The sequence below is a fragment of the Terrapene carolina genome, unplaced genomic scaffold (genome assembly GCF_002925995.2).
Source record: "Terrapene carolina triunguis isolate 2854851 unplaced genomic scaffold, T_m_triunguis-2.0 Scaffold88, whole genome shotgun sequence".
Taxonomy (NCBI): Eukaryota; Metazoa; Chordata; order Testudines; family Emydidae; genus Terrapene; species Terrapene triunguis.
Window position 1 is genome coordinate 42,610,531 of NW_020664439.1, and position 22,776 is coordinate 42,633,306.

The 22,776-nt window shown below is 42.8% G+C and overlaps 1 protein-coding gene across 1 annotated transcript in view; it reads right to left on the reverse strand.

The window, feature by feature from the left end:
* The window catches only part of MCF2L2 (MCF.2 cell line derived transforming sequence-like 2), a 227,558-nt gene that overhangs the window by 18,964 nt on the left and 185,818 nt on the right, over window positions 1–22,776 (reverse strand). The window contains exons 21-27 of the mRNA XM_029911105.1: window positions 20,849–20,974; window positions 13,664–13,885; window positions 11,121–11,213; window positions 10,358–10,436; window positions 8,615–8,687; window positions 3,203–3,312; window positions 783–878 (exon numbers count right to left, since the gene is read on the reverse strand). Coding sequence (XP_029766965.1) covers window positions 783–878; window positions 3,203–3,312; window positions 8,615–8,687; window positions 10,358–10,436; window positions 11,121–11,213; window positions 13,664–13,885; window positions 20,849–20,974 — 799 coding nt within the window. The remainder of the gene's footprint in view (window positions 1–782; window positions 879–3,202; window positions 3,313–8,614; window positions 8,688–10,357; window positions 10,437–11,120; window positions 11,214–13,663; window positions 13,886–20,848; window positions 20,975–22,776) is intronic.

Sequence of the window (22,776 nt, forward strand, 5' to 3'; positions counted from 1 at the left end):
GCAGATCAGACTAGATGATCATGATGGTCCCTTCTGACCTTAAAATCTATGAGTCATTTCAGAAAACTGCTTGCAAATTTTATTGCCCGTTTTCACTGTCCAAATTACTTCCTTTTCCTCCTGCTGGCATAATGGCCCCAGAAGCATGCAGCACTTTCCTTCCAGGGATCTTAAATGCTTTCCAAACATTCATGAGTCAAAACTCACAACACCCCATTTCACAGATGAAGAAATGGAGGAACAGAGAGGAGAAGGAATAATTTCCAGATGTCCTGAATACCAGTCCCCTGACATAACAACTAGACCATGCTTTCTTAACCACTGACCACAGCTTCTTACTGAGCCTAAGTGATCCCACAAATGAAAATTTAACACAATACACCAGAAAGAGGAACATTGCAGGGTGGCTGGGTGTTTCCCCCACCCAATCAAGAAACGGCGGGAAAAGTTATTGTTGGGTGTGTGTCTTTGTTTTGTAGTTTAATAGAATCTTTCACCATTAGGTTCCTGTGGGAGGCTTGAAAGCAAAAAATGAACGTTTCTCGCCAAGTCAGTTACGCTTTCCATCACCACACTAAAGACACAAACGTTGTCGATACTGCCATGGGAGTAATTTTGTAAAAAACCGATTTGACCAGAGGAGCATGTGCGTGTGTTTGGATGGGATGCAGCAGCACCTTAGGAGGTAGTGATGGATGGCACCATGGAATGGAGAGAACATCATGGGATTGTACGCAGGAGACAGATGGCTGGAGACTGAATGCTGCATGGGGTGATTTTACCTTTAGGTGGAGCTCTGCGGTTGGAAAGACCTTGTAATGTGAATCGCTTTCTAGCAAGAGCTGAGCACTCAAGGTTAAGGCTGGTGGAAGCATCAGCTAGGAGAGAGAGGCAGAGGGAAAAGAAATAAGGCAGGACGGTTCACTCTTTCACCTTATTGGAAAGGAAAGGGTAGAGCTGGATGACAACCAAAAAAAAAAAATCCTTTAGATTAAGTCCAAGCTTGTGCAACAGCTGAAAAGGTGACATGAAGCCAGGTAAATTAAACTAGCTGGGCCAAGATGATCACTGGCATAAATCAACCGAGTTGCACCAGGGATGATTTTGGCTCGCTGAGTTTCCATGGAGAGTAAAAACAAAAAACTGGGGAGGAATGTGGCTATTTGAAAAGGAAAAAAATACAGTTTAGCAGCAAGCTAATTAAACACATAACGGGGTGCCTTGTGCCGTGAAAAAGTGTCACTGTGATTTTAATAGGCAGCAGCTCCTGGCTCGAGAGGGAAATAAGAGATGAAGCATTATCGTGCAGGAAAAATATTGACAATGAGTATTTGTAGCCTCAACTCACTAGGTCACTGCTGTGGTATTTCACTTGGAAGTCTAAATCAGTTTCTCAGATGCTTGGTGTGATTTAAGCCTTACCTGCTAGCATCTTTCCAACAGCCTCCATGCAATTCAGCTGGCATACAATGATGCACTGTATCACTTGATTAGCTGGGATATCTTCTATGCATTCACATGCCAATAAAACTAACAAACCAATCTCCTAACTGAATAAACAGTCGAGCTCCCTGATAATTACATTGACTGGGAGAAGTCACAATCACCCACACTTATATTAATAAAAGAAATGGACCTGAACCCAGATCCGAACACAACTGCCAAACTTTGCATCTGTCTTCTATCTCTATAATTGACATGTCACACAGGAAAGTCTATGGCAGAACAAGGGCTATAAACCACGTCTCCTCACTCCAGGCCCTGTGTTTTGACCACTTCACCATACATGCCCTCTGCCTTACACTGTCACTATTTCACTGCCAATTGATTAGCACCAAGAAGACGCAAATGGAGACCTGAAGTACCAGGGAAACACAGAGAGACAATGCATCCAGATAATATCCAGACTGACAAGCGACAGACGGACACACTGTGATTCCAAAGAAAAGCACATCCCATCACTTCCTGGTTTGCAGACAAGCTGCTATACAAAGGAAACGATACATGTGTGTGTGTGTGTGTGTGCGTGTACCAGCATTTTGCAAGGAATGTAAAAGGAATAGGTTCTAAAGATGCCAAGAACAGGGAAAATAAGGTTTATGTACATTCCAGCCTTTTAAAGCAAGGGACATTTGTTCATGGCATTTGGTCACTAAGGAGTCACAAGGAAAACTGTAAGACGTGTGTGTGTCTGGGGGTTTCACCCTAATTTTGAAGTGTTTATTCACGTGGGGAAAAGGAGAAAGAAATTGAATACTTAACTTCAAGTCGTATCTCTGCACAGATGGGTGCACTAGGGCATTTTGACCACAAGTTCCCATTGTTTCCCAATGTTCTATGTTGCTTAGAAGTTGGGCTTCTACGTGTTGTGCGACCTTGAGTTGCCTCGAGACCTTCACTTTCTTCTGCAGCCATAGTGAGTTGCAACAGGCCAGGTTCCCAAACTGAATGCAGCCTCCTGGCCATCTGATGTTGGCACTTCTGGCTGCTGAAGTCATTTGGGCTACAGAGAGAGAGTGTGTGTGTGTGTGTGTGTGTGTGTGTGTGTGTCTAGATGTAGGACTAGAGTTTTCAACAAGTCAGGTGCACAAATGTATGCCTAATTTGCAAACACCACAACTGCACGTCCAAATCAGGTAACTGCCTGCAGAAACTACCATATTTAGCTATTTGCATGCACAAGTATATGATGTGCGGATACAACTGCGTGAACGAATTAAATGCCAATTGCACATGCAATAGCACATATGCCTGATTTAAAAATCAGGTTTATGCATAACACCGAGGCTTGAAAGGGTTAGATTTTTATCAGTAAACGTTGGTAAATGTTGACCAACAAAAAAAATATTTCCATTGATAATAATCAAGATTTACAGTTAGGTAAAGTAAGAAAAATGCAGCTTGATAACTTATTAGAGACTGTCATTAAATAATTATGGTCTGAACCCTGTTAGCTGATAGTGCCCGGCTAAATAATCAGCCAGTTCTCTTCTGAAGTTTACTTTAGCTTACATTGGGATTTTAAAAAATAACCATGGACATAATTGACTACGTTCTGACTGTAAGTTTTGTAAAACTTTGTTTTCAATGTTAAGCTTGATTCATCCCAACAGTGTCCCTTTGAAGAATCCAGGGCTGGGTGTGCAGAGAGATAAATATCAGCGCCATGGGATAACATTCCACACTACCGCGGACCACCTACCTCTCTTTTGTCTAGTGCTGGGACTGGAGTTTCTGCTCCTGTCGTTAGATGTTTCCCGGTTTGTTGGCTCAGATTTATTTTCATACACACTTGATGACTTCCTGCTATATCTTGGGACAAAAGAAACAAAACCATCATTAGGTTATCACGCGATGACTGAAGGTGCACTTTTATGTTAATGTCATCCTCAGCGGGCTACCATGGTGCTGTAGCTATGGCATAACAAATCATTCCAGCCCCCCGTTCCCCACACCCATAACTTGAGCACTGACTCCAGCCTTTCATATTACATCCTGTTGCATTAATCAGAGATGAAGGGTGACTGGAACCTCAGATCGGAACCAGTTCAAATTCAGGGGGAGGGGTTTGGTTTGGCTAGAAATCCTTAACTCCAAACCCACCCGTATGCTTTTGGTGAGTCAGCTCCCAAACTAGAAGGGACCCATTTCTGGCTCAGATATGGCCAGAATCATTTTTGCCAGATTTTGGCACAAAATGGTGGAAATCTCAGGAGAGCAGCCAATCTTGGGAGATTTCCATCATTCTGGGCCAAAATTTCATCAGAAGCAGCTCAGGAGATTCTGGTGCCACTGACTGCAAGCTCAGGCTCTGATTTGGCCTCTGAAGCCAAACGCCGAATACCAGACCAAACCTAATCCAGATCTGGATCCAGATCTGGACCCTTCTCGCCCTATTAACTTCTGCAAGCGACAGCAGAGGGGCACAGTTGTCATGATTTTTTAAGAGTGTTTATTAGTAGCAGAATGGGAATTCTGCTGAGAGAACAGAGCATTTGGATACAAGGGGGTCCTCTCTCTAAACTATGCTCTCTGCTAGGACACTTTTTTCCCCAACAGTGGCCAGTCCCGGCTGCTCTGGAGGATGGTGCAGTGGCCTTAAGAGTGCCCAATTCTGGAATAACCTGCCCCTAGGAAAGTTTCTAAATGACCACGTCAGTTCAGTGTTGGCTTACGCTGTGATGCATGAGGGGTTATACCACTTCTAAACATGTCTTATCCCACCCAGTGTAACTGTGGATATTCTCATTATCCTCACTATGTTTTTTCTAATCCTACTAAGGGCTTCGCCCCAATGATGTCTAGCAACATCACATGCCATCTGTGTGCCTCAACTTTCCCTTCCATAAAATGGGGATGATAATAATTACCCACCTTATAGGGCCTTTGGGAAACATAGCGCTTTCCAAATATCTGCGCTTTAAGACCCACAGAGAAGGCACAAAGTATTATTTAATACCCTTATGCTTTTGAACTATTGGAGATAAAGTGAATGTATTTCCTAAACTGCAGTGCATGCTGAGATCCACTTTTTTATTTAGAATGTCTGACCTGCTTTCTATGGAATATCACCCAAGGTTTATGAATCTCTTTGGACTAAATTTGAATCTGTTCTTGAAACTAGATGTAGGGGAATTTTTTTTAAATCAACAAGGAAACAGATCCAAAACATACTGACATTTTTGCATTGTTCTCTAACAGTTTCTCTTTTGTTATGCTGAGATAAGCGGTAAATATGCAGCTGATATAGGAAGAGGCCCCCTACTTCCCACTCTGACAGTGGGAAAGAGATCAGTGAACATTTTATTAAAGCTAATGTTAAAATTATATAATATACAGGTTGCGAAAAGAGTGTTTGTACATCTGGGTATAGTGCTTAGATTATCCACAAATACAAACTTTGTTTTTAAAGTCATAAGATACATATAGTGCATAATCAGCAATAACCCACATTTAGGTGAATGAATTTAAGAATACAGTTTAGATATTTAGCCTCCAAGTATTCGGGTACATTATTCATGAAAAATGTTAATAGAGAGTTGGTGGCGGAAAGCAAAATATATCAATGAGTGAAGATTGTCCCTCAGTAATTGAGAATTTAGGATAGGTTGTCCATTTAGAAAAAACAGTCCATCAGGAAAGTATTTGAGTTACATTCCCGACTGTGCTTATTACAGCACTTATGTCTCCAAACTTCATCTCCAGGAAAATAAAATAGTGTTTCAAAGGAGAGATGCTTGGTTTGCGTATCCACCTGTCTTCATGTACAGTGTATGTATACATGGATGTATGACTAAATTGTTTGCAAATAAGCAGAAAATGAAAATAGTAATTCACTTATAGTTATACATTTAAAGTTATGGCCCATTTACGTTTTATAAACTGAAATGGATATAAAAATATATAAAGGGATTGTTTCACCATCACTGAAATGCCGTACCTCTTGGATGAAACAACTACTTAACAATGCACAAAAGCAGCACATAATTGTCCAGGATAGGAACTGAAGCTGTGGGATGAATTTAGATAAGCAGAATTTAAATGAGTAGAGTTGCAATTTAGCCAAGACACCAAGGTTAACACTATTCCTCTTGCAAAAAGTGTCCGGCGATCTTTAATTACCACAAGCATCCAGGATAGTGGTTTTGCATGTCTTTCTCTTCTGAAAGAGTGTTACAGCATTTGACTACAATCCTGAAGGTTGCTGATTTGAGTCTCACATGATCTCATACTGAAAGGCCATCTCCAATTCACCCAGAAGCTATATGGGTACCTGATCCATCAGGTTAAGAAAGTCACAGGCAGTTGGATGCGATACTGGTCACGTCACTGGTAGCTGTGAAACTGATGTTCCTTTACTGTGTCAGCCCGATGAGCCACTGCCTTGGCGAACTCTGACTTTGACTACTTCCTGCTGAACACTGGGTTTTCCTATGAGGTCTCTGCTCCAAATACTGACCCAGCCCAACTCTGCTTTATCTTGTGAAATCACAGCACAAAGGGGGTGTGGCTGCATATGACTAGATGAAAGAAAGCATACTGCATTACAACACAGAGGTGGCATCATCCCGTCAGACTTCTCTGATGTTGCAATGAAGGTTTACTGTATTACTGTAAACAACATAACTGCTGTTACATTTTATGTATGAGCAACCCAGGATGGAATGTATTTCCGTGAATGAAATGCAGTCTAATGAATTAATTAGTTTCTAGCCACAGCTGGAGCACTAATGATACTGCTTGCTCTTCCGACGATACTGTTGCTGAATTTGAATTAATCAGTGCATCTTTTCCAATCACAGGGTTGCTCAGGCTTGTCACAGTCATAGGGAGATCATCCTCTACATGGGAGCATGCCACAGGGTGTGGCTATCCTCTGAATTCACGTCTCCTTACCTCTGGGTCCACCTGTGAAAATCCATGGAACCCCGACCACGCAGAATGGCTATTTATGGACGTCAGCAGGCTCAGGGAAAGGTTCACTCCTTCCCTTTTGTTGGTTTAGGACATTTTGTACCCTAATTCCTGTGTCTTTAATCCCACTGAGCCACATAGTAGAGAGGATCATGGTCTCCTTGGTTAGGATAGCTGCCGGGGCAGATTGTGTCAGTGTTCCTACATAAAGGCCTCTCCTTCTCCCCACTGCCCATATAAGCAATCACCATGCACGGGCCTTGCACTGTTGTGACAGTTTGGACAAAGGGTGTCTTGTCCAACATCCTCTTTCCCTAGGTAGTCAAGACAGTAAGATCCTTATTTTTCCTTCTGTTTAATCTGCTGTAGGTTAAACTAACATATGCAGCCAGTGGTTCCTTGAGTTAATTAACCATTAGCTGTAGTATTATACCTAGTATTTCTGCTTTGGAAACTCAAGCAGTTTACATTGCCATGTCATAGGGTTAAATATCTGGCTTGGTTTGGTAAATTTTTCTGGTTGCATTTTACTTTCATTGGAATCGTTTTCTCTTTCTGTCCTCTGGACAATTTTACCCAGAGAGCTTCAGCATGGTTAAATCTTAAACAAAGAAAGCACCATCTCTGGAATACTTCCAGGTCTTCCAAAACTAAGGAACAGGAAGAACAAAGTCACTTCCATTTAAGCTGTGTGATGAATTTAGATAAGCAGAATTTAAATGAGCAGAGTTGCAATTTAGCCAAGATTACTTGTGGCACCTTAGAGACTAACAAATTTATTTGAGCATAAGCTTTCTTGGGCTACAGCCCACTTCATTGGATGCATGTAGTGGAAAATACAGTAGGAAGATATATATATATATACACAGAGAACATGAAACAATGGGTGTTACCATACACACTATAAGGAGAGTGATCAGTTAAGGTGAGCTGTTTGTAGTGGTAATGAAAATGTCTCATTTCCAGCAATTGACAAGGAGATGTAAGGAACTGGGGGGGGGGGGGAATAAGCATGGGGAAATAGTTTTACTTTGTGTAATGGCCCATCCACTCCCAGTCTTTATTCAAGCCTAATTTAATGGTGTCCAATTTGCAAATTAATTCCAATTCAGCAGTCTCTTGTTGGAGTCTGTTTTTGAAGTTTTTTTGTTGTAATATTGCGACTTTTAGGTCTGTAATCGAGTGACCACGGAGATTGAAGTGTTCTCCAACTGGTTTTTGAATGTTATAATTCTTGACATCTGATTTGTGTCCATTTATTCTTTTATATAGCGATTGTCCTGTTTGGACAATGTACATGGCAGAGGGGCATTGCTGGCACATGATGGCATATATCACATTGGTAGATGTGCAGGTGAACGAGCCTCTGATAGTGTGGCTGATGTGATTAGGTCCTATGATGGTATCCCGTGAATAGATATGTGGACAGAGTTGGCAACGGGCTTTGTTACAAGGATAGGTTCCTGGGTTAGTGTTTTTGTTGTGTGGTGTGTGGTTGCTGGTGAGTATTTGCTTCAGGTTTGGGGGCTGTCTGTAAGCAAGAACTGGCCTGTCTCCCAAGATCTGTGAGAGTGATGGATCATCCTTCAGGATAGGTTGTAGATCCTTGATGATGTGCTGGAGAGGTTTTAGTTGGGGGCTGAAGGTGATGGCTAGTGGCGTTCTGTTACTTTCTTTGTTGGGCTTGTCCTGTAGTAGGTGACTTCTGGGTACTCTTCTGGCTCTGTCAATCTGTTTTTCACTTCAGCAGGTGGGTATTGTAGTTGTAAGAATGCTTGATAGAGATCTTGTCGGTGTTTGTTTCTGTCTGAGGGGTTGGAGCAAATGCGATTGTATCGTAGAGCTTGGCTGTAGACAATGGATCGAGTGGTGTGGTCTGGATGAAAGCTGGAGGCATGTAGGTAAGTATAGCGGTCAGTAGGTTTCTTTGTTGGGCCTTTTTCAATGGGTCAATTTCAATTGACCCTGGTGCCGATCAAATTAATGGGTGCCTGTGGTTCTTTTGGAGAAGCAAACTCTAGACTGTTGAGTGCATTTTGCTTTGAGATTATGGGTTTGTACAAACGCAAAATCTTTGTCTGCATTTATGTGGGTATGCCTGGGAAGCAACATAGCACACTCATAAAGATACTGAGATTGGAACAGGAAAAAGATATTCTGATATCAATGCTAGGCAGGTCACCATTAAGTCTGTGATTACCTGGTTGAGTTGGAGGAATTCATCGGTGCATGGTACACACTCTCCGTGATTCTTTGGTGTAGCTGGCTTGCTTCTGTTAGAGAAAGAAAAAAATAGCTCCAAATTGCACTGATCATTTCCTTTTTGTGGACACATCAGAGAACATGGCAAAGAAGACTGGACTCAGGTGTTGAATTAATAATAACTAGAGAAGGATCCAAACCAGATCCCTGGATCCAAATACACCTGAAATGTCACATGTGCTGCTCAGGTGAAAATCTTCAAGTTAAAACACAGGGCACAATATTTTGGGAGCATCACTAATGAGTTAGAGAATCAGTGAGATACTGCTTGAATCATGGCTTAAACCTAAGGAAATTTTGATAAAACAGGCAGCAAGGGTGGATCTGCCTCAGTGACCCAGATAACCACTATACTAGCCCTGAATGGCTCAGCCCAGATTCCCTGTAGTATGTCCTATGGAATATAAATTTTCAGCCCACCACTTGAACACCTCCTCTCCACTGATGTCTTCACACCACTATTCGACATTTGTTAGGGGTCTGCACATGAAAAAAGATTGAAAACCACTGTTCTAGAGGCTTCAATTATTGATAATTTCTGTCTCCCTCTGAATGCGGTACAGTTGGAGTCACAGTAAGTAAGGCAGCCTGGTTTACAGATGGAGGGGGTGAAGAATATGAAAAAAGGCACCAATAATATATATTTTAAAACCTCTCTATGCTATTTCTAAAAGACTCTTTTTCTGTAAGATACCTGGCACAAACAGAATGCCTGGATGTGTCGTGTGCCTCCAAGGCACTCACGTGGGATAACCTGCATCCCTCACTCATGGCTTCACCACTCACGCAGAAATCCACCCCAAACTCATACTCGTAAAACTTTTATAGTGTAGTGCATTCACACACCCCCTCTTTTAGAGTTTCGCTGCAAGCTACTTTTCACTGCTGAGTTCATCCATTTTCTTGGCCAATTTTTTTTTTTACCTGATTTTATCTCATTGCTGTGGCACGCTTCATGCAGGTTAAAGCATAGGTGCACTGCCACACCTCCTGGCTTGAAGTGGTTTCTGTCATATGCAGGGTTTACAGTTTGGTTCAATGACTCTCAGCACCACCCCCACTCTACAAATTGTTCCAGCACCCTTGGGTTAAAGGCAACAGTTCATAAGGAAGAACTATACAAGACTTCACTGGATGGTCTGCACTGCCCATAGAGTCACAAAGCCTAACATATTAATGCTTCTTTATATATATATATCTTAGGTACTTAAATGGGCCATTACCACAGTATTTGAGCACCTCACAATCTTTCCTGTATTCATCCTCACAACACCATGAGAGATAGTGAAGTGCTACTACTCCCAGTTCAGAGATAGGAAACAGGCCCAGAGAGATTAAGTCACTCACCCAAGATGACACAGAAAGTCTGTGGTAGAGCAGGAAATTGAACCGGGATCACCTGAATCTTAGCCTAGCGCCCTACCCACTGGACTATCCTCCCTCTCATCGTCATGTTTTATGAGCAAGGCAAAAGACTGATGCTCACTAGTTTAATAAGGGTCAAACTTCAGTCATGTGTTTCACTTACAAACAATTATGTTGATTTTCAACATATTGGGCCTGCTCTTGCTGAGTTCATTTGGCAGCACACACCCGTTCAATAACCCATTTTAGCTGCTCACTGTTGAATATCAGATACAGAGCCAATGCAACACCACAAAGATCACACACTGTGTCCTACCTCTGCATGCTTCCAGTTGTCCTGTCAGGACTTTTCTAATCTCAGAAACCCAGATGTTTTTCAACTCGATGGAAGAAGCCTGTAAACAAAGCAGATATAGTTCAATGACATTGACAATCCTATGGCTGCTTTAACCTAAAATTTACTTTTAGCCCTTCCTTGTGATAAACCTCTATGACCAGAACTGGGACCTAAAAAGCAAAGAGCACTTTACAAAATGAAAAATTACACTGGATCTAAAAGTTCCCATCATTATTTTTCTATCTGGACTCCCAAGACATTTTCCATCATTTCATTTTCTTTTTCTTTTTCATCCACACTGAAGTCGTGACAAATTTCCTCAAAGATAAAGGTGATGTTAGAACTTCATGAGCAGCATGACTAGAATCATGGAATATCAGGGTTGGGAGGGACCTCAGGAGATCATCTAGTCCAATCCTCTGCTCAAAGCAGGACCAATCCCCAGACAGATTTTTGCCCCAAATCCCTGAACGGTCCCCTCAAGCATTGAACTCACAACCCTGGATTTAGCAGACCAATGCTCAAACTACTGAGCTATCCCCACCCCTGCCTAAGACTAGACAGACTCAGAATCACTGCTGCTCTAATAATGTGCTTATTCTGAGAAAGGGAGTAACATTAAAATCACAATCTAGTTTCCTTCATATTCTCTCTGTCTTCACCACTACAGGAAATTACAACCTGGCTAAAGGAAACATGGCTGAAAGGAAGCAAACTCCTTTATAAAAACCATTGTCTTTACCTGAATGATATAGACCTCTTCTCGGCCATTATACCAGATCTCAAACTTCTTGTTATCACCCTTTACATTTTCTGTGATGCCAACAGTACTCATCTGTTGCAAAATAAAAAAGGAGAACTCGGAATTTAATATTAACTTACTTTTAAATGATATCCCCTCTGAAGGGCACTATACAAAGGACGTGTCCTATTCTGGATACCTTTACAGAGTGCATAAAATATGTTCGAATTATTTTTTAATCAACATAAAATTCATCACTGCATCCTTTTAACTGTCAGTATTTCTCTCTAACAGATTACAGAAAGCACTCAGTAGCAGCACGTTTGTTAAATTCAAATGTTGACCCTGTGAGGTACTGATCACTGTGGTCCCAATCCAGCAAAGAACTTAAGCACGTGAATCGTCCCAGCGACTCCATCATCAAATGTATGTGCTTTGCTGGATCAGGACCAGGATCTTGCAGATCACACCCCAGGGCCCTGTGAAATGATCTCTCTTCCTGTGCGCAGACCTGTTGACTTCAGTGGTGTTCCATGCCGATGCAGGACTCTGCCCGCACAAATCTTATTGGGGAACTGGGGCCTAAGATGCTCGTGGTAAGGATTTGAGTGCTGAGCCCCCACAACTCCCATTAGCTTTCATGTTCAGCATCTCTATGGATTAAGCCCTAAGGCTGCAGCTTGGCAAATCATATCACACAAGAATCTGGAGGCCAAAAAAAGGATTTAGGGACAAAACTGTAGGTACTTTTGATAGTTTCCAAACACATGAGGAGAAAAGACTGAAAATATCAACACAACAAAGCTAATGTCTATAATTCTATAAAACTCTTATATTGTATTTCTCATCTCCCAGATCATCAGGCTGGATACAGAGTCTGTATTACACACGGCACTAATATAGTCAGGTATCTACTGTAGGTGTTCTCTATAAAAGGTTGCCTCCGAAATTCCTGTTTGTACACTTGCTCAGATTGCAAGTCGAATGCAATGACAGAAAGCAAGGCCATATTTTAAAACATATACACGGGGGGGTACAGCTAAAGTTGGGTGATCAACCTTAACTCGGCATTACCTGACTTCTGAATGCTTTGTTGCTCAACCTTAACTAGACTGTTGCCTAGCAAGTAAAGGCCTACTTGGGTGACCTTACTAATGAAAGGTGCTTGTTTTTTATAGTGTATATACAGCAAAACTAGTGGCTCTTCACCTCTGCCCCTCAGCATGGGGAGGGGAAATTCTTTATACGTAGGCTTGGAAGGATTCGATTTTTATCAGTAGGTGTTGGTAAATATCAATTTCACCGGCCACTGTCGAAAAAATATTTCCATTAACGATCATTGAAATTTACAGATAAGCCTTTGCCTGACAAACCCTTAACGTTTGATTTAAGGATATTTACTTTGTATATTTTGACATGTGATGGGGACAATTTGTGTTTTAATGGTTAGAAAGCTTGAACTTTTTGAATCTCAATGTCTAGTATCATGAAATAATTATTAGCTGGTCTCCCCCAATTTTGAGCAACTGAAACATTGAAATAGATAAAAATCTAAAAAAAAATGCTTAAAATACACACTGATATTATCTGTCAAAATTGCAAAAAATAAAAACAGGATTCTGCCAAGTGTACTTATAGGGAAGAGGCCCTCCACCTCAGATCCAAAGAGCAGGAGCTCGCTCACATGCTATAACATAAGACAAATTGGAATTCTTATCCAATCTTACATACAATACACACATACTCTAGTACTTTTATGTTTTTGAACAGCTGATGCCTTCATAAACAGACATGGTTAATGGCTGGTATATTGCAACGTCACATACGCTGAGCCAAATGTTGTCCCAAATGTTGCCAACTGAAGTCCAAAAGATCACGCCATTGTACTTGATGGGAGAATTTGACCCCCAGGAGTGTAACTAATGTTAATAAACAATGTCAGGATTCAGGGGTTGGAACATCACCCCGGTGAATTTCAAGAGTCATCAAGTTTTTTGGGGATTCATTTGCAGATATTTTTGTAACAGAACATAGGCTGGAGTTCACGAGCCCAGTCCTGCTTCACAGACATCAATAGGAAAACTCCCAGTGCCTCAAACTAGAGCATGATGGGGCCCTCTATCTAGAACAATCAGAGACAGACCCAAAAACAGCTTAGCCCTGCTCCTCGCTATAGGATGTAGCCAGTGCAGAACACTTAAAGCTTCACTCTGTACTGAGCTAACTAACTTCCCCTGGAATTTGGGGCCCTTTCTGCTACAGAAGTAATGGATTTCAGATGAAAATTCAAATCCAGATGAAAAAATTCAGAGCCAGACCTGGGTTTGGATTTCAAAGACGCCTGAAGTTCCAGGGTTCATTGGCCCATCTCCAATTGGTGTTTCACCCAATTAAAAATGAGACCATTCCCAGAGCTGCTGCCTTATTCAACTTGCCTTTCATACTTCTAATCTTGTCTTTAAAACGTCCACCTCCATGCTATTTTAAACTTGTTTCAATAGTGGATATATACCTCTCCTCTCCTTCTGTACCATGCCCGTTACCTTTAAAGAATTCTTAAAGCTGTATGAAGGAGACTTCTCGTGGCCGTCCGTATTTTCGTCCCGTTTCTTGCAGAAGAGCAGGATCTTTGTATAGAGAAAGAGGTGCCTCTGCATCGGTTTGAACCTAGCCAAGTCCTTCACCTTGCTATGGCCCTTCTTGTGATCAGTCCAGACGTTGAAGGAGCCCTGCATCAGCAGCTTACCAAGCTCATGCACATCTCCCTGTCGGACACGAGTGGGGAAAAGAAGCGTTTTTACATGGGTGACGTTCAAACCAGAAAAACACAGGGCAGACTCATTTTCCCCACTGTTTAAATCAAAGGATTGATGGGTGTGACTAGGGAACCAAAGGTCCCCATTGTGGGCCACAGCACTGGGCTATCTAGGGCCCTCGGGATCAGCGTGCAGCCAGGGCTAAGGAGTCAGCTGTGTGCTTCACTGTCCAGCTCTACTCCCCAGCCATAACCTCTGTGGCTCGTAATGGGGTTCACAAGCCCAATACTGGGCATAGGCAGAAGGGACAGGATCAACTTCCCTGCTTACAGGTGACCAGACTGACCACGCCCCAACACAGCTTCTAGAACAGCCGGTCAGGGAGACATGCAGCCACAGCTGCAACCAATAAAGAAAACAAGACCAGCTACACAGGAGGGAGACCAGAATGGGATAGCAGAGGGGCAAGTTTCCCAGGCCCAGCTGCCTCTAAGACACTGACACGGAGACAAAGGAGGCCTGCAAGCCCTGGAGTTTAAGGGCTGATAGACTCAATTTAGGTTAAGAATTTAAGGACTGGTCTAACTGTAGGTGCATTAAAGGGGACCAGTCAGGAGAAAGCTGGGGTCCCTAAAGAGATTCCCTGGGACCAGCTGACAGGCTCCCTCACTTATCCATTCCCCCTGCCATTTTCCATGCCCACAACATCTAGGTCGCACCCCTCCCAGTTAAGACAATCAGCTCCGGCCTCTCTGAGGGACTTCCTCAGCTCTGCCAGACTGGGGCTCCTGTCTGATGACCTACAGGAGCTTTATGAGAGGGAGAAGCTGCCTCTATCAAAAACTGACAACCTGGGCTCCAACGTCCCTCCCCTCCAGAGCAGTGTTAAGGGGCCTTAGGGCTTGTCTACACTGTCCTGCAGTGTGGACCATCGGGGGACTGAACAGCAGTGTGTCTCCAAGTGCTGCGCAGTAACTCACCTGTGTGGATGCCGCAGGTGCAAACTAAATGGTTCCTAGCTCGCGTTAATGTAGCCCTGTTTGAAGAGGACAGTTAACGCGAACTAGGAACCTTTCAGTCCATGCCCACCGCAGCCGCGCAAGGGAGTTACAGGGCAGCACTTTGGTGCGCACTGCTATTCCTACCCGTAGTCTGAACTGCGGGACAGTGTAGCTGTATCATTAGTGTCCAGTAATTTGAGCACGAGCCTGCGCCGTGGGAGACCGCGGTCCAACTCCTGCTCTGCCACAGACATCCAGGCTGACCTGGGTATGTCAGGTAGGGCCAGATGTGTAAAGGTTTTCACCTGCCTATCTGCATCTCTAGGCACCTAGAGTCTGGCCCTTAGTCTCTCTGTGCCTCAGTTTCCCATCTATAGCCTGGGGGATAAAAGCCCTGCCCCATCTCAGAGGGGTGTGCGAGGATAAATACATTAAAGATAGTGAGGTGCTCTGAGGATGGGCACCAGACACATACCAGAGAGAGCGAGAATAAGCATCAGACCTTCTGCTTTAAGAGCTTGATCCAAAGCCCACCGAGGTCAATGGGGGAGTATTTGTATCACCTGTAATTGACTTTGGATCAGACCCTAAGAGCACAACACGTGTAAAATATTTTAGTACTAAAGAGTATAGGAGTAAAATGGGTGAAAGGAGTGTCAAAGCTATGTGTTAATGGACATTAAGAAACAGAGAAGGACCCCATTATACCTGCAAACTATTTTATAAGAAGTAATTTGTATCTGGTTTCAGAGTGGGTAGCCGTGTTAGTCTGTATCAGCAAAAACAACAAGGAGTCCATGTGGCACCTTAGGACTCCTCGTTGTTTCTTTTAATTTGTATCTGTGATACAGGATTATAGAACAAGCAATGATTACTTTGACAGGGATAAGTTTTAGCCCCAATCCTAAAACTTGTACAGGGAGTCAATTGCAGGATTGGGGCACTGGTTTGCAATGGAGGTGCTTAATTTTTGGCAACACTGATCATGGGTGCCAAGAAAGAGGCGATATCTGAGATCTGTTGGGCCAATCCCACAGAGGGCTTCGAATATCAGGACAGAGACCTTGAACTCCCCGTCTTCAATGGGGAGCCAATGCAGAGAGGGGAGCACAGGACAAAGTGTTCATGGGCACCTGTGTTGCTCAGCAGATGGACTGTGCCCAATGGAGCTTGTTTGGGGTGCGTGGTTTCATTCTGAAATGCAATTATTTCCTGATATTACAGGACATCGTGTCTCTTGTTTATGGAAGATTGGAGATATGTTTGAACTACCATTGCATCTCACTGCCACGCAGAGAGTATACTTAATCTGTAAGTCAAGGGCTCAAACCTGTTGCTCTATTGGGATAATGCCACCCTCAAAAAGCATGTTAGGCCAGGCCAACTAGGCATATCTACCACACCTGTGTGCTTGAAGAGTCCCATCTCAAATCGGGGAATGGTTTGACTAGAGGTGGGAGTTGTTGGCCCTGCAGTTCTCACTAGTTATCATAGCCTACTATCTGAAAAGGGCATATTGGGAATGAATTTATTGAGTGCAATTTATTCCATAACTTATCTCCAGTAAATAAGCATGCATGAGCCCCCTTAGAAGTGTTGTCAACACAGATCTTGTATGGCTACGTTGTGGCCATCATGGCTGGCTACCTGTGAGACTTTACACACAATTTTTAGCTCGCTCAAGGAAGCAAATACAAGTATTCTAGCCCTCAGGGATAGCATGTGGGTTTGGTGCAATTCCCTGCAAGAGCTTGGGGCAAATTCATAAGTGGAGGTGTGAAAGAGGTGTTAGTTGAATTCACAGGTGTAAATCTGACATGAGATTCAGAGGCAAGCATACGCAAATTAGATTGTGTCCCCACGATTCATGTGTGTGGGGAGGTGGTCTTTCCAGTCACAGATCGTGCCACTGTCAGGGAAGGGATGTCAGCTGCCTGTGCAGTAACCTCCCCATCCCAACCCTTCCGCACTCTGCAGCATTTTATGGAGCAAAGAAAAATATTGTACATGTAAAGGTGGTAGAGGGAATTTCAGGAGATAGAATGTTAGTACCTAAATTTAAATTAGGCTAAGACAGTAGAAATGCCAATCCTCTCTTTTTAGGCTGGCCCAGAAGTACTGTGGAAACTGGAAAAGTAATCAGAAATGCTGTTCCCATGAGATTGCCAATCCAGTTTTGCAGACCCACGAGGTTCTGATAGATTGTATAAGCATCTGAACTTTTAGGTGCTCATCCAACCCAAACATGTGAACCTGGTGAGGTTCAGCCATTGCTCCTATGGTTTGGGGAGCCTTTCATAAGCTGATGCCCCTGAGACATGGGTCATTGTAGGAGAATCTCTTCTCTCCCTTGAAAAGTGAAGAATAAAATACAAGAACTCAAGGAAATCCCTGTCTTTTACACCGACACAACTAAAGTCTTCATTCTTTCAATACTATATATAGTAGACAAATGCAGCAGATTCAACAGTGCCACAGTTCCACCAGGTGTCACTGCAGTCACTAAGAACCGCTGTAGGGATTTGAGAGGGTTGTAACTTCAAAAAATAACCAACTCAGTTTGAGCAGCAGCCTCAGGTCAAATCTGACCCCCAAAATAAGATTTTGTTAAAGGTTTTGCAAAAGCTGAAGCCAGTAGAGATGTGTCCAGTTTTTTTATTTTCCTGCAATGGAAACAGCTTTTCACAAATCCAAAAATGTTCCCAGGCAGTGTTCACATCCTGAACTTCTAGTAATATGTTGTTAAAGTGAGTGCGAGCTTTGCCATTGGCTTCAATGGGAACAGAATCAAGTCCATAGCGTATGAAAACCTGAAAATGAAATTTACTATTCAAAAGTAAAACTGAGCAGGTCAGTTGTCATTTTCTATTTCAGAGAAATACAAAAAGTAAAAAAAACAGCATAAATGATAAAAAAAAATCATTTTACCATTCAATTTTAATAATCTAAGACAGGGATCGGCAACCTTTGGCACGCGGCCCATCAGGGAAATCCGCTGGCAGGCCGGGACAGTTTGTTTACCTGTAGCGTCCGCAGGTTCTGCTGATCACAGCTCCCACTGGCCGCGGTTCGCCGTTCCAGGCCAATGGGAGCTGCGTGAAGCAGCATGGGCCAAGGGATGTGCTGGCCGCCGCTTCCCGCAGCCCCCATTGGCCTGGAACAGTGAACCGTGGCCAGTGGGAGCTGCGATCGGCCGAACCCGTGGACGCTGCAGGTAAACAAACCGTCCCAGCCTGCCAGCGGATTTCCCTGATGGGCCGTGTGCCAAAGGTTGCCGATCCCTGATCTAAGGTGTTATTAATAGCATTGTTTAAGTATATATGGACAAAATCTGCCGCTGGAGTTAACTGGTAGCTCCGCTGAACAGATGGCCTCAGAATCTAGCCCTATATATTTAATCATGATATGAATGATGAATCTGATAGTGTCCTTTTAAATCCTAAATCAAAATTTGAATGATGGGAAAGACGTAAGTCCCCTTCTGTAGGCTGCTGTCACAGATTATATAGCTCTTCCAATGCAGATTCAAAAGTTATGTAATATATTTATTTGTCCAGTCAGAACAGGATTCAGTATTGAAACCCATTTTAAAATCACCCTTTTAGTTTGCAAAGCAGAGACATATAACAAAACATCAGAGCTGCAGCTGGTTGGTGGAGAAATCTTATAATTAACAAACTAATTCAGAAGTAGTTTTTCAATCAACAAATCTGAATACATTGGGTATCTCCAGCTCCAGTAATGTGGGAGAAATCCATAACTAAGGGCTGGTCTACACTGGGGGGGGGGGATCAATCTAAGATACGCAACTTCAGCTACGTGAATAGCGTAGCTGAAGTCAAAGTATCTTAGATCGATTTACCTGGGGTCCACATGGCGCGGGATCGACGGCCACAGCTCCCCCGTCGACTCCGCTATCACCACTCGCTCCGGTAGAGTTCCGGAGTCGACGGGGAGCGTGTTCGGGGATCGATATATCGCGTCTTAACGAGACACGATATATCGATCCCCGATAAATCGATCGCTACCTGCCGATACGGCGGGTAGTCTGGACGTACCATAAATATAAATTACCTTGGAAAACTTCAACTTATATACAGCAGGAGGAGGGGCAATTCCCATTTTGTTACTCATGTCAATGTTGTTTTTCAGCCCAGAGATGACTACTACAGTACAGTAATTAGAAACTATTCCTATTCTAATTGCTTAACAATGAGCCCAGATCTGTTAATCAACTGATATTGGGTGAAATTCAACCATGCACAGGGTCACACAAGGCATCATTGAAGTCCTTCAGGCTTTGAGGGCTTATGTGTGACTTAAATAGTGCATAGGCTTTGTGCTGGTCCTTTGTACAGTGAGGGAATTTGACCCACTGGAAGAGACATTATTACACAGTGTATGTGTTTGCTACTATTGTAACAAACCCATGGCAAGGTAGAACTTCAGTATTGTTGCTCCACCTTGTACACACCCTGGCCAACTTAAAACTTTTTTGCAACTGCAGGGTGAGCACTCAGATCCTCCTGTTCCACAAGCATTTGGTCCACTACATGAGCTAAAGGAGCATCTCCATTAGGTGTTGACAGGACATTATTTATGACACACTGCTGGGCAGTTCTAATTCCATCCTGTAAAGAGCAGCATTGACGGTAGTGTTTTCTACATACTAGCTAATTCATTACAATATCATCTAGTGTTCTTAGCTACCAAATACATATATAATTGGTGATATATTATGAATCACAGAATCCTAGAAATTGGAAACTGTTAAAGGCATGTTAGGAACCTAGTCCATCCTGTCGCACAATGAAAGATTACTTTTCCGATCCAGACATTACAGCATATTCTCCAGTGTTTTGTCCCATTATACATGACACTAATAGGCTTTCCACTACTTCCTTTTGGAGACTATTCCACAACCAAACACAGCTTCCTGTTTTTCCTGATATTCAGCCTAAATTTTACTTTAATATCCATCCCATTATTCCTACTTATAAATTGCTTGAACCAGACTAAATAAATTCTTCCTTAGTGTTTACATCCTTCTGATATTTCTAAATGGTGAGCACATCCCCATCAGTCCACATGGGTCTAACAATGCGTTATTTAAAGTCGTTCTTTTAATAGTCATTCTTTTCTCGTGCAGTAATCACTGCTACTTCTTAATCAGCCAGTCATTTCTCTTTGTAGATGGGGGCCACATTCATTCCTGATAAAAAGCGACAAAGAGTCCTGTGGCACCTTATAGACTAACAGACGTTTTGGAGCATAAGCTTTCGTGGGTGAATACTCACTTCGTCAGATGCATATGCAAAGCTTATGCTTCAAAATGTCTGTGAGTTTATAAGGTGCCACAGGACGCTTTGTCGCTTTTTACAGATCCAGACTAACACGGCTACCCCTCTGATACATTCATCCCTGATGTAACTCAGCTGACTTCAGTGCAGTTACCACTGATTTGCACTGCTACTATTGTTATCATCAATATATTTGAGGCAATAAGTGTAGGCTTCTATTGCCCAATTTATACACCAACCAGCTCTTCCTGGCCCATAGCTAGTGCCTTGGGATTTTGGGGGGTCTGTACTGGGGTCACATACAGTTTTCAACCACTACCTTATTCTGGACCAGTCAAGCCTGCATCTTCCCATTTACAAACTTCAGTGTCAGACCCATTGCTCAAAGGAGCTGCATCCTGCTGTCACATCCACCTACCCCCAACCCCTGCACATGTTGCTCAGTTGAAATTTTGTCATTTATATTTGATCACTGCTACATCTCATCCTGTGTCTTTCTGTCAGAGACCTGTCACCTGGGCAGGCTCTGAGTTAGAGATCAGAAATCTGGACTCCTGCAACATGCAATAGTGGTGCGTATGTCATGATTGGATCTGGTTGGAACATTGCCCAGGCCATGACTAATAATACAAATAATACATAATACAAATAATAAATAATAATAATAATACCTCATATCCCGTGATGGCTATTTGATGCATGGAATCATTCACTGACTTGATGATATCAAGCATTGTGGCCAGCGCCTCTTCCAATTCGGCGGTGCCTTCAGAATTCTTGCTGCATTTCAGCATTTCCTATTTAAGCAATGAAGACAGCCATATCAAGGGACATCTCAAAAGTCCATATCCTTGATCAGAGAGCTCTGAGAAGACCACTACACATGCTGTACACACAGAGGAGTGCAGTTATAGGAGTGGCAGGAGAGAGACTTTTTAAGCTTTTGGACATTTGTAAGTTTCATGGATTCATTTATGACCAAACAGGGCCATTGTGATCTTCTAATCTGATCTTCGGCTTTAACACAAACCATAGCATTTCCCTAAGTGGTTCCTGCATCAAGCCCATAACTTCTGACTGAGCTAGAGCATTTCTTTTAGAGAGACACCCAGTCTCGATTTAAAGACTGCAGATGATGGGGAATCCACCATATCCCTAGGTAGATTGTTCCAATTATTACCCTCACTGTGAAAAACATGCATCTAATCTCTAGTCTGAATTTGTCTAGTGTCAGCTTCCAGACACTGGATCTTGGCTTTGTCTGCTACATTAAGAAACCCTCTCTATTATCAGCAATCGCTTCCATCAATGTACTTGCAGACCATGACTAAATCACCTCTCAATCTTCTTCTTGATAAACTAAGACCTGGTCTACACTAGGGGTGGGCGGGTGAGCTAAGTCGGTCTAAATTACGCAACTTCAGCTACGAAAATAGTGTAGCTGAAGTCGACGTACTTAGAGCTACTTACTGCGGTGTCTTCACTGTGGTAGTAGAATGCTGCTACTCCCCCGTCGACTCCATCTACATTTTTCGCTCCAGTGGAGTACCGGAGTCAAAGGGAGAGCGCTCGGCGGTCAATTTATCGTGTCTTCACTAGACACAATAAATCGACCCCTGGTGGATCAATCACCCTGGAGGTAAGTGTAGACATGCCTTAAGTAGATTGAGCTTCTTTAGATTTCAGAGTAGCAGCCGTGATAGTCTGTATCCGTAAAAAGAACAGGAGTACTTGTGGCACCTTAGAGACTAACAAATTTATTAGAGCATAAGCTTTTGTGGGCTACAGCCCACTTCATCGGATGCATAGAATGGAACATATAAGAAGAGTATATATATATACACATACAGAGAAGATGCCATACCAGCTCTAAGAGGCTAATTAATTAAGATGACTTGTTATCAGCAGGAAAAAAACTTCTGTAGTGATAATCAAGATGGTCAATTACAGACAGTTGACAAGAGGTGTAAGGATAGTTATCATATGGAAAAAGATTCAAGTAGTGTAATGACTCAGCCATTCCCAGTCTCTATTGAAGCCAGAGTTAATGGTATCTAATTTGCAAAACAATTCAAGCTCAGCAGTTTCTCGTTGGAGTCTGTTTTTGAAGTCTTTCTGTTGCAAAATTGCCACCTTCAGGTCTGTTACTGAGTGGCTAGAGAGGTTGAAGTGTTCTCCTACTGGTTTTTGAGTGTTATGATTCCTGATGTCAGATTTCTGTCCGTTTATTCTTTTGCGTAGAGACTGTCCGGTTTGGCCAATGTACATGGCAGAGGGGCATTGCTGGCACATGATGGCATATATCACGAAGGCTAGCTTTCCAGACATTGAATTTTTAGTAGGAGCAGGGAAGATGCAGAGAAATCTTCCAGCTCACTTAAACCCTCCCTCCGCCCCAACTATTGACTAACCCACAAATGGAAATTTGAAATGTCTTTTTAAAGGATGATCACTTCAAAAGGACAATGTTAATCTCCAATCAAAAATGCATTAAAATTGTACTTTAAAAATGGGCTCATTCTCTGAGATAAGAGATCTCCCCTCTGTATGTCCCCAGCATGGGGAATGAAGGGCAAAGTCCTAGGCCTGCTGGGGAACA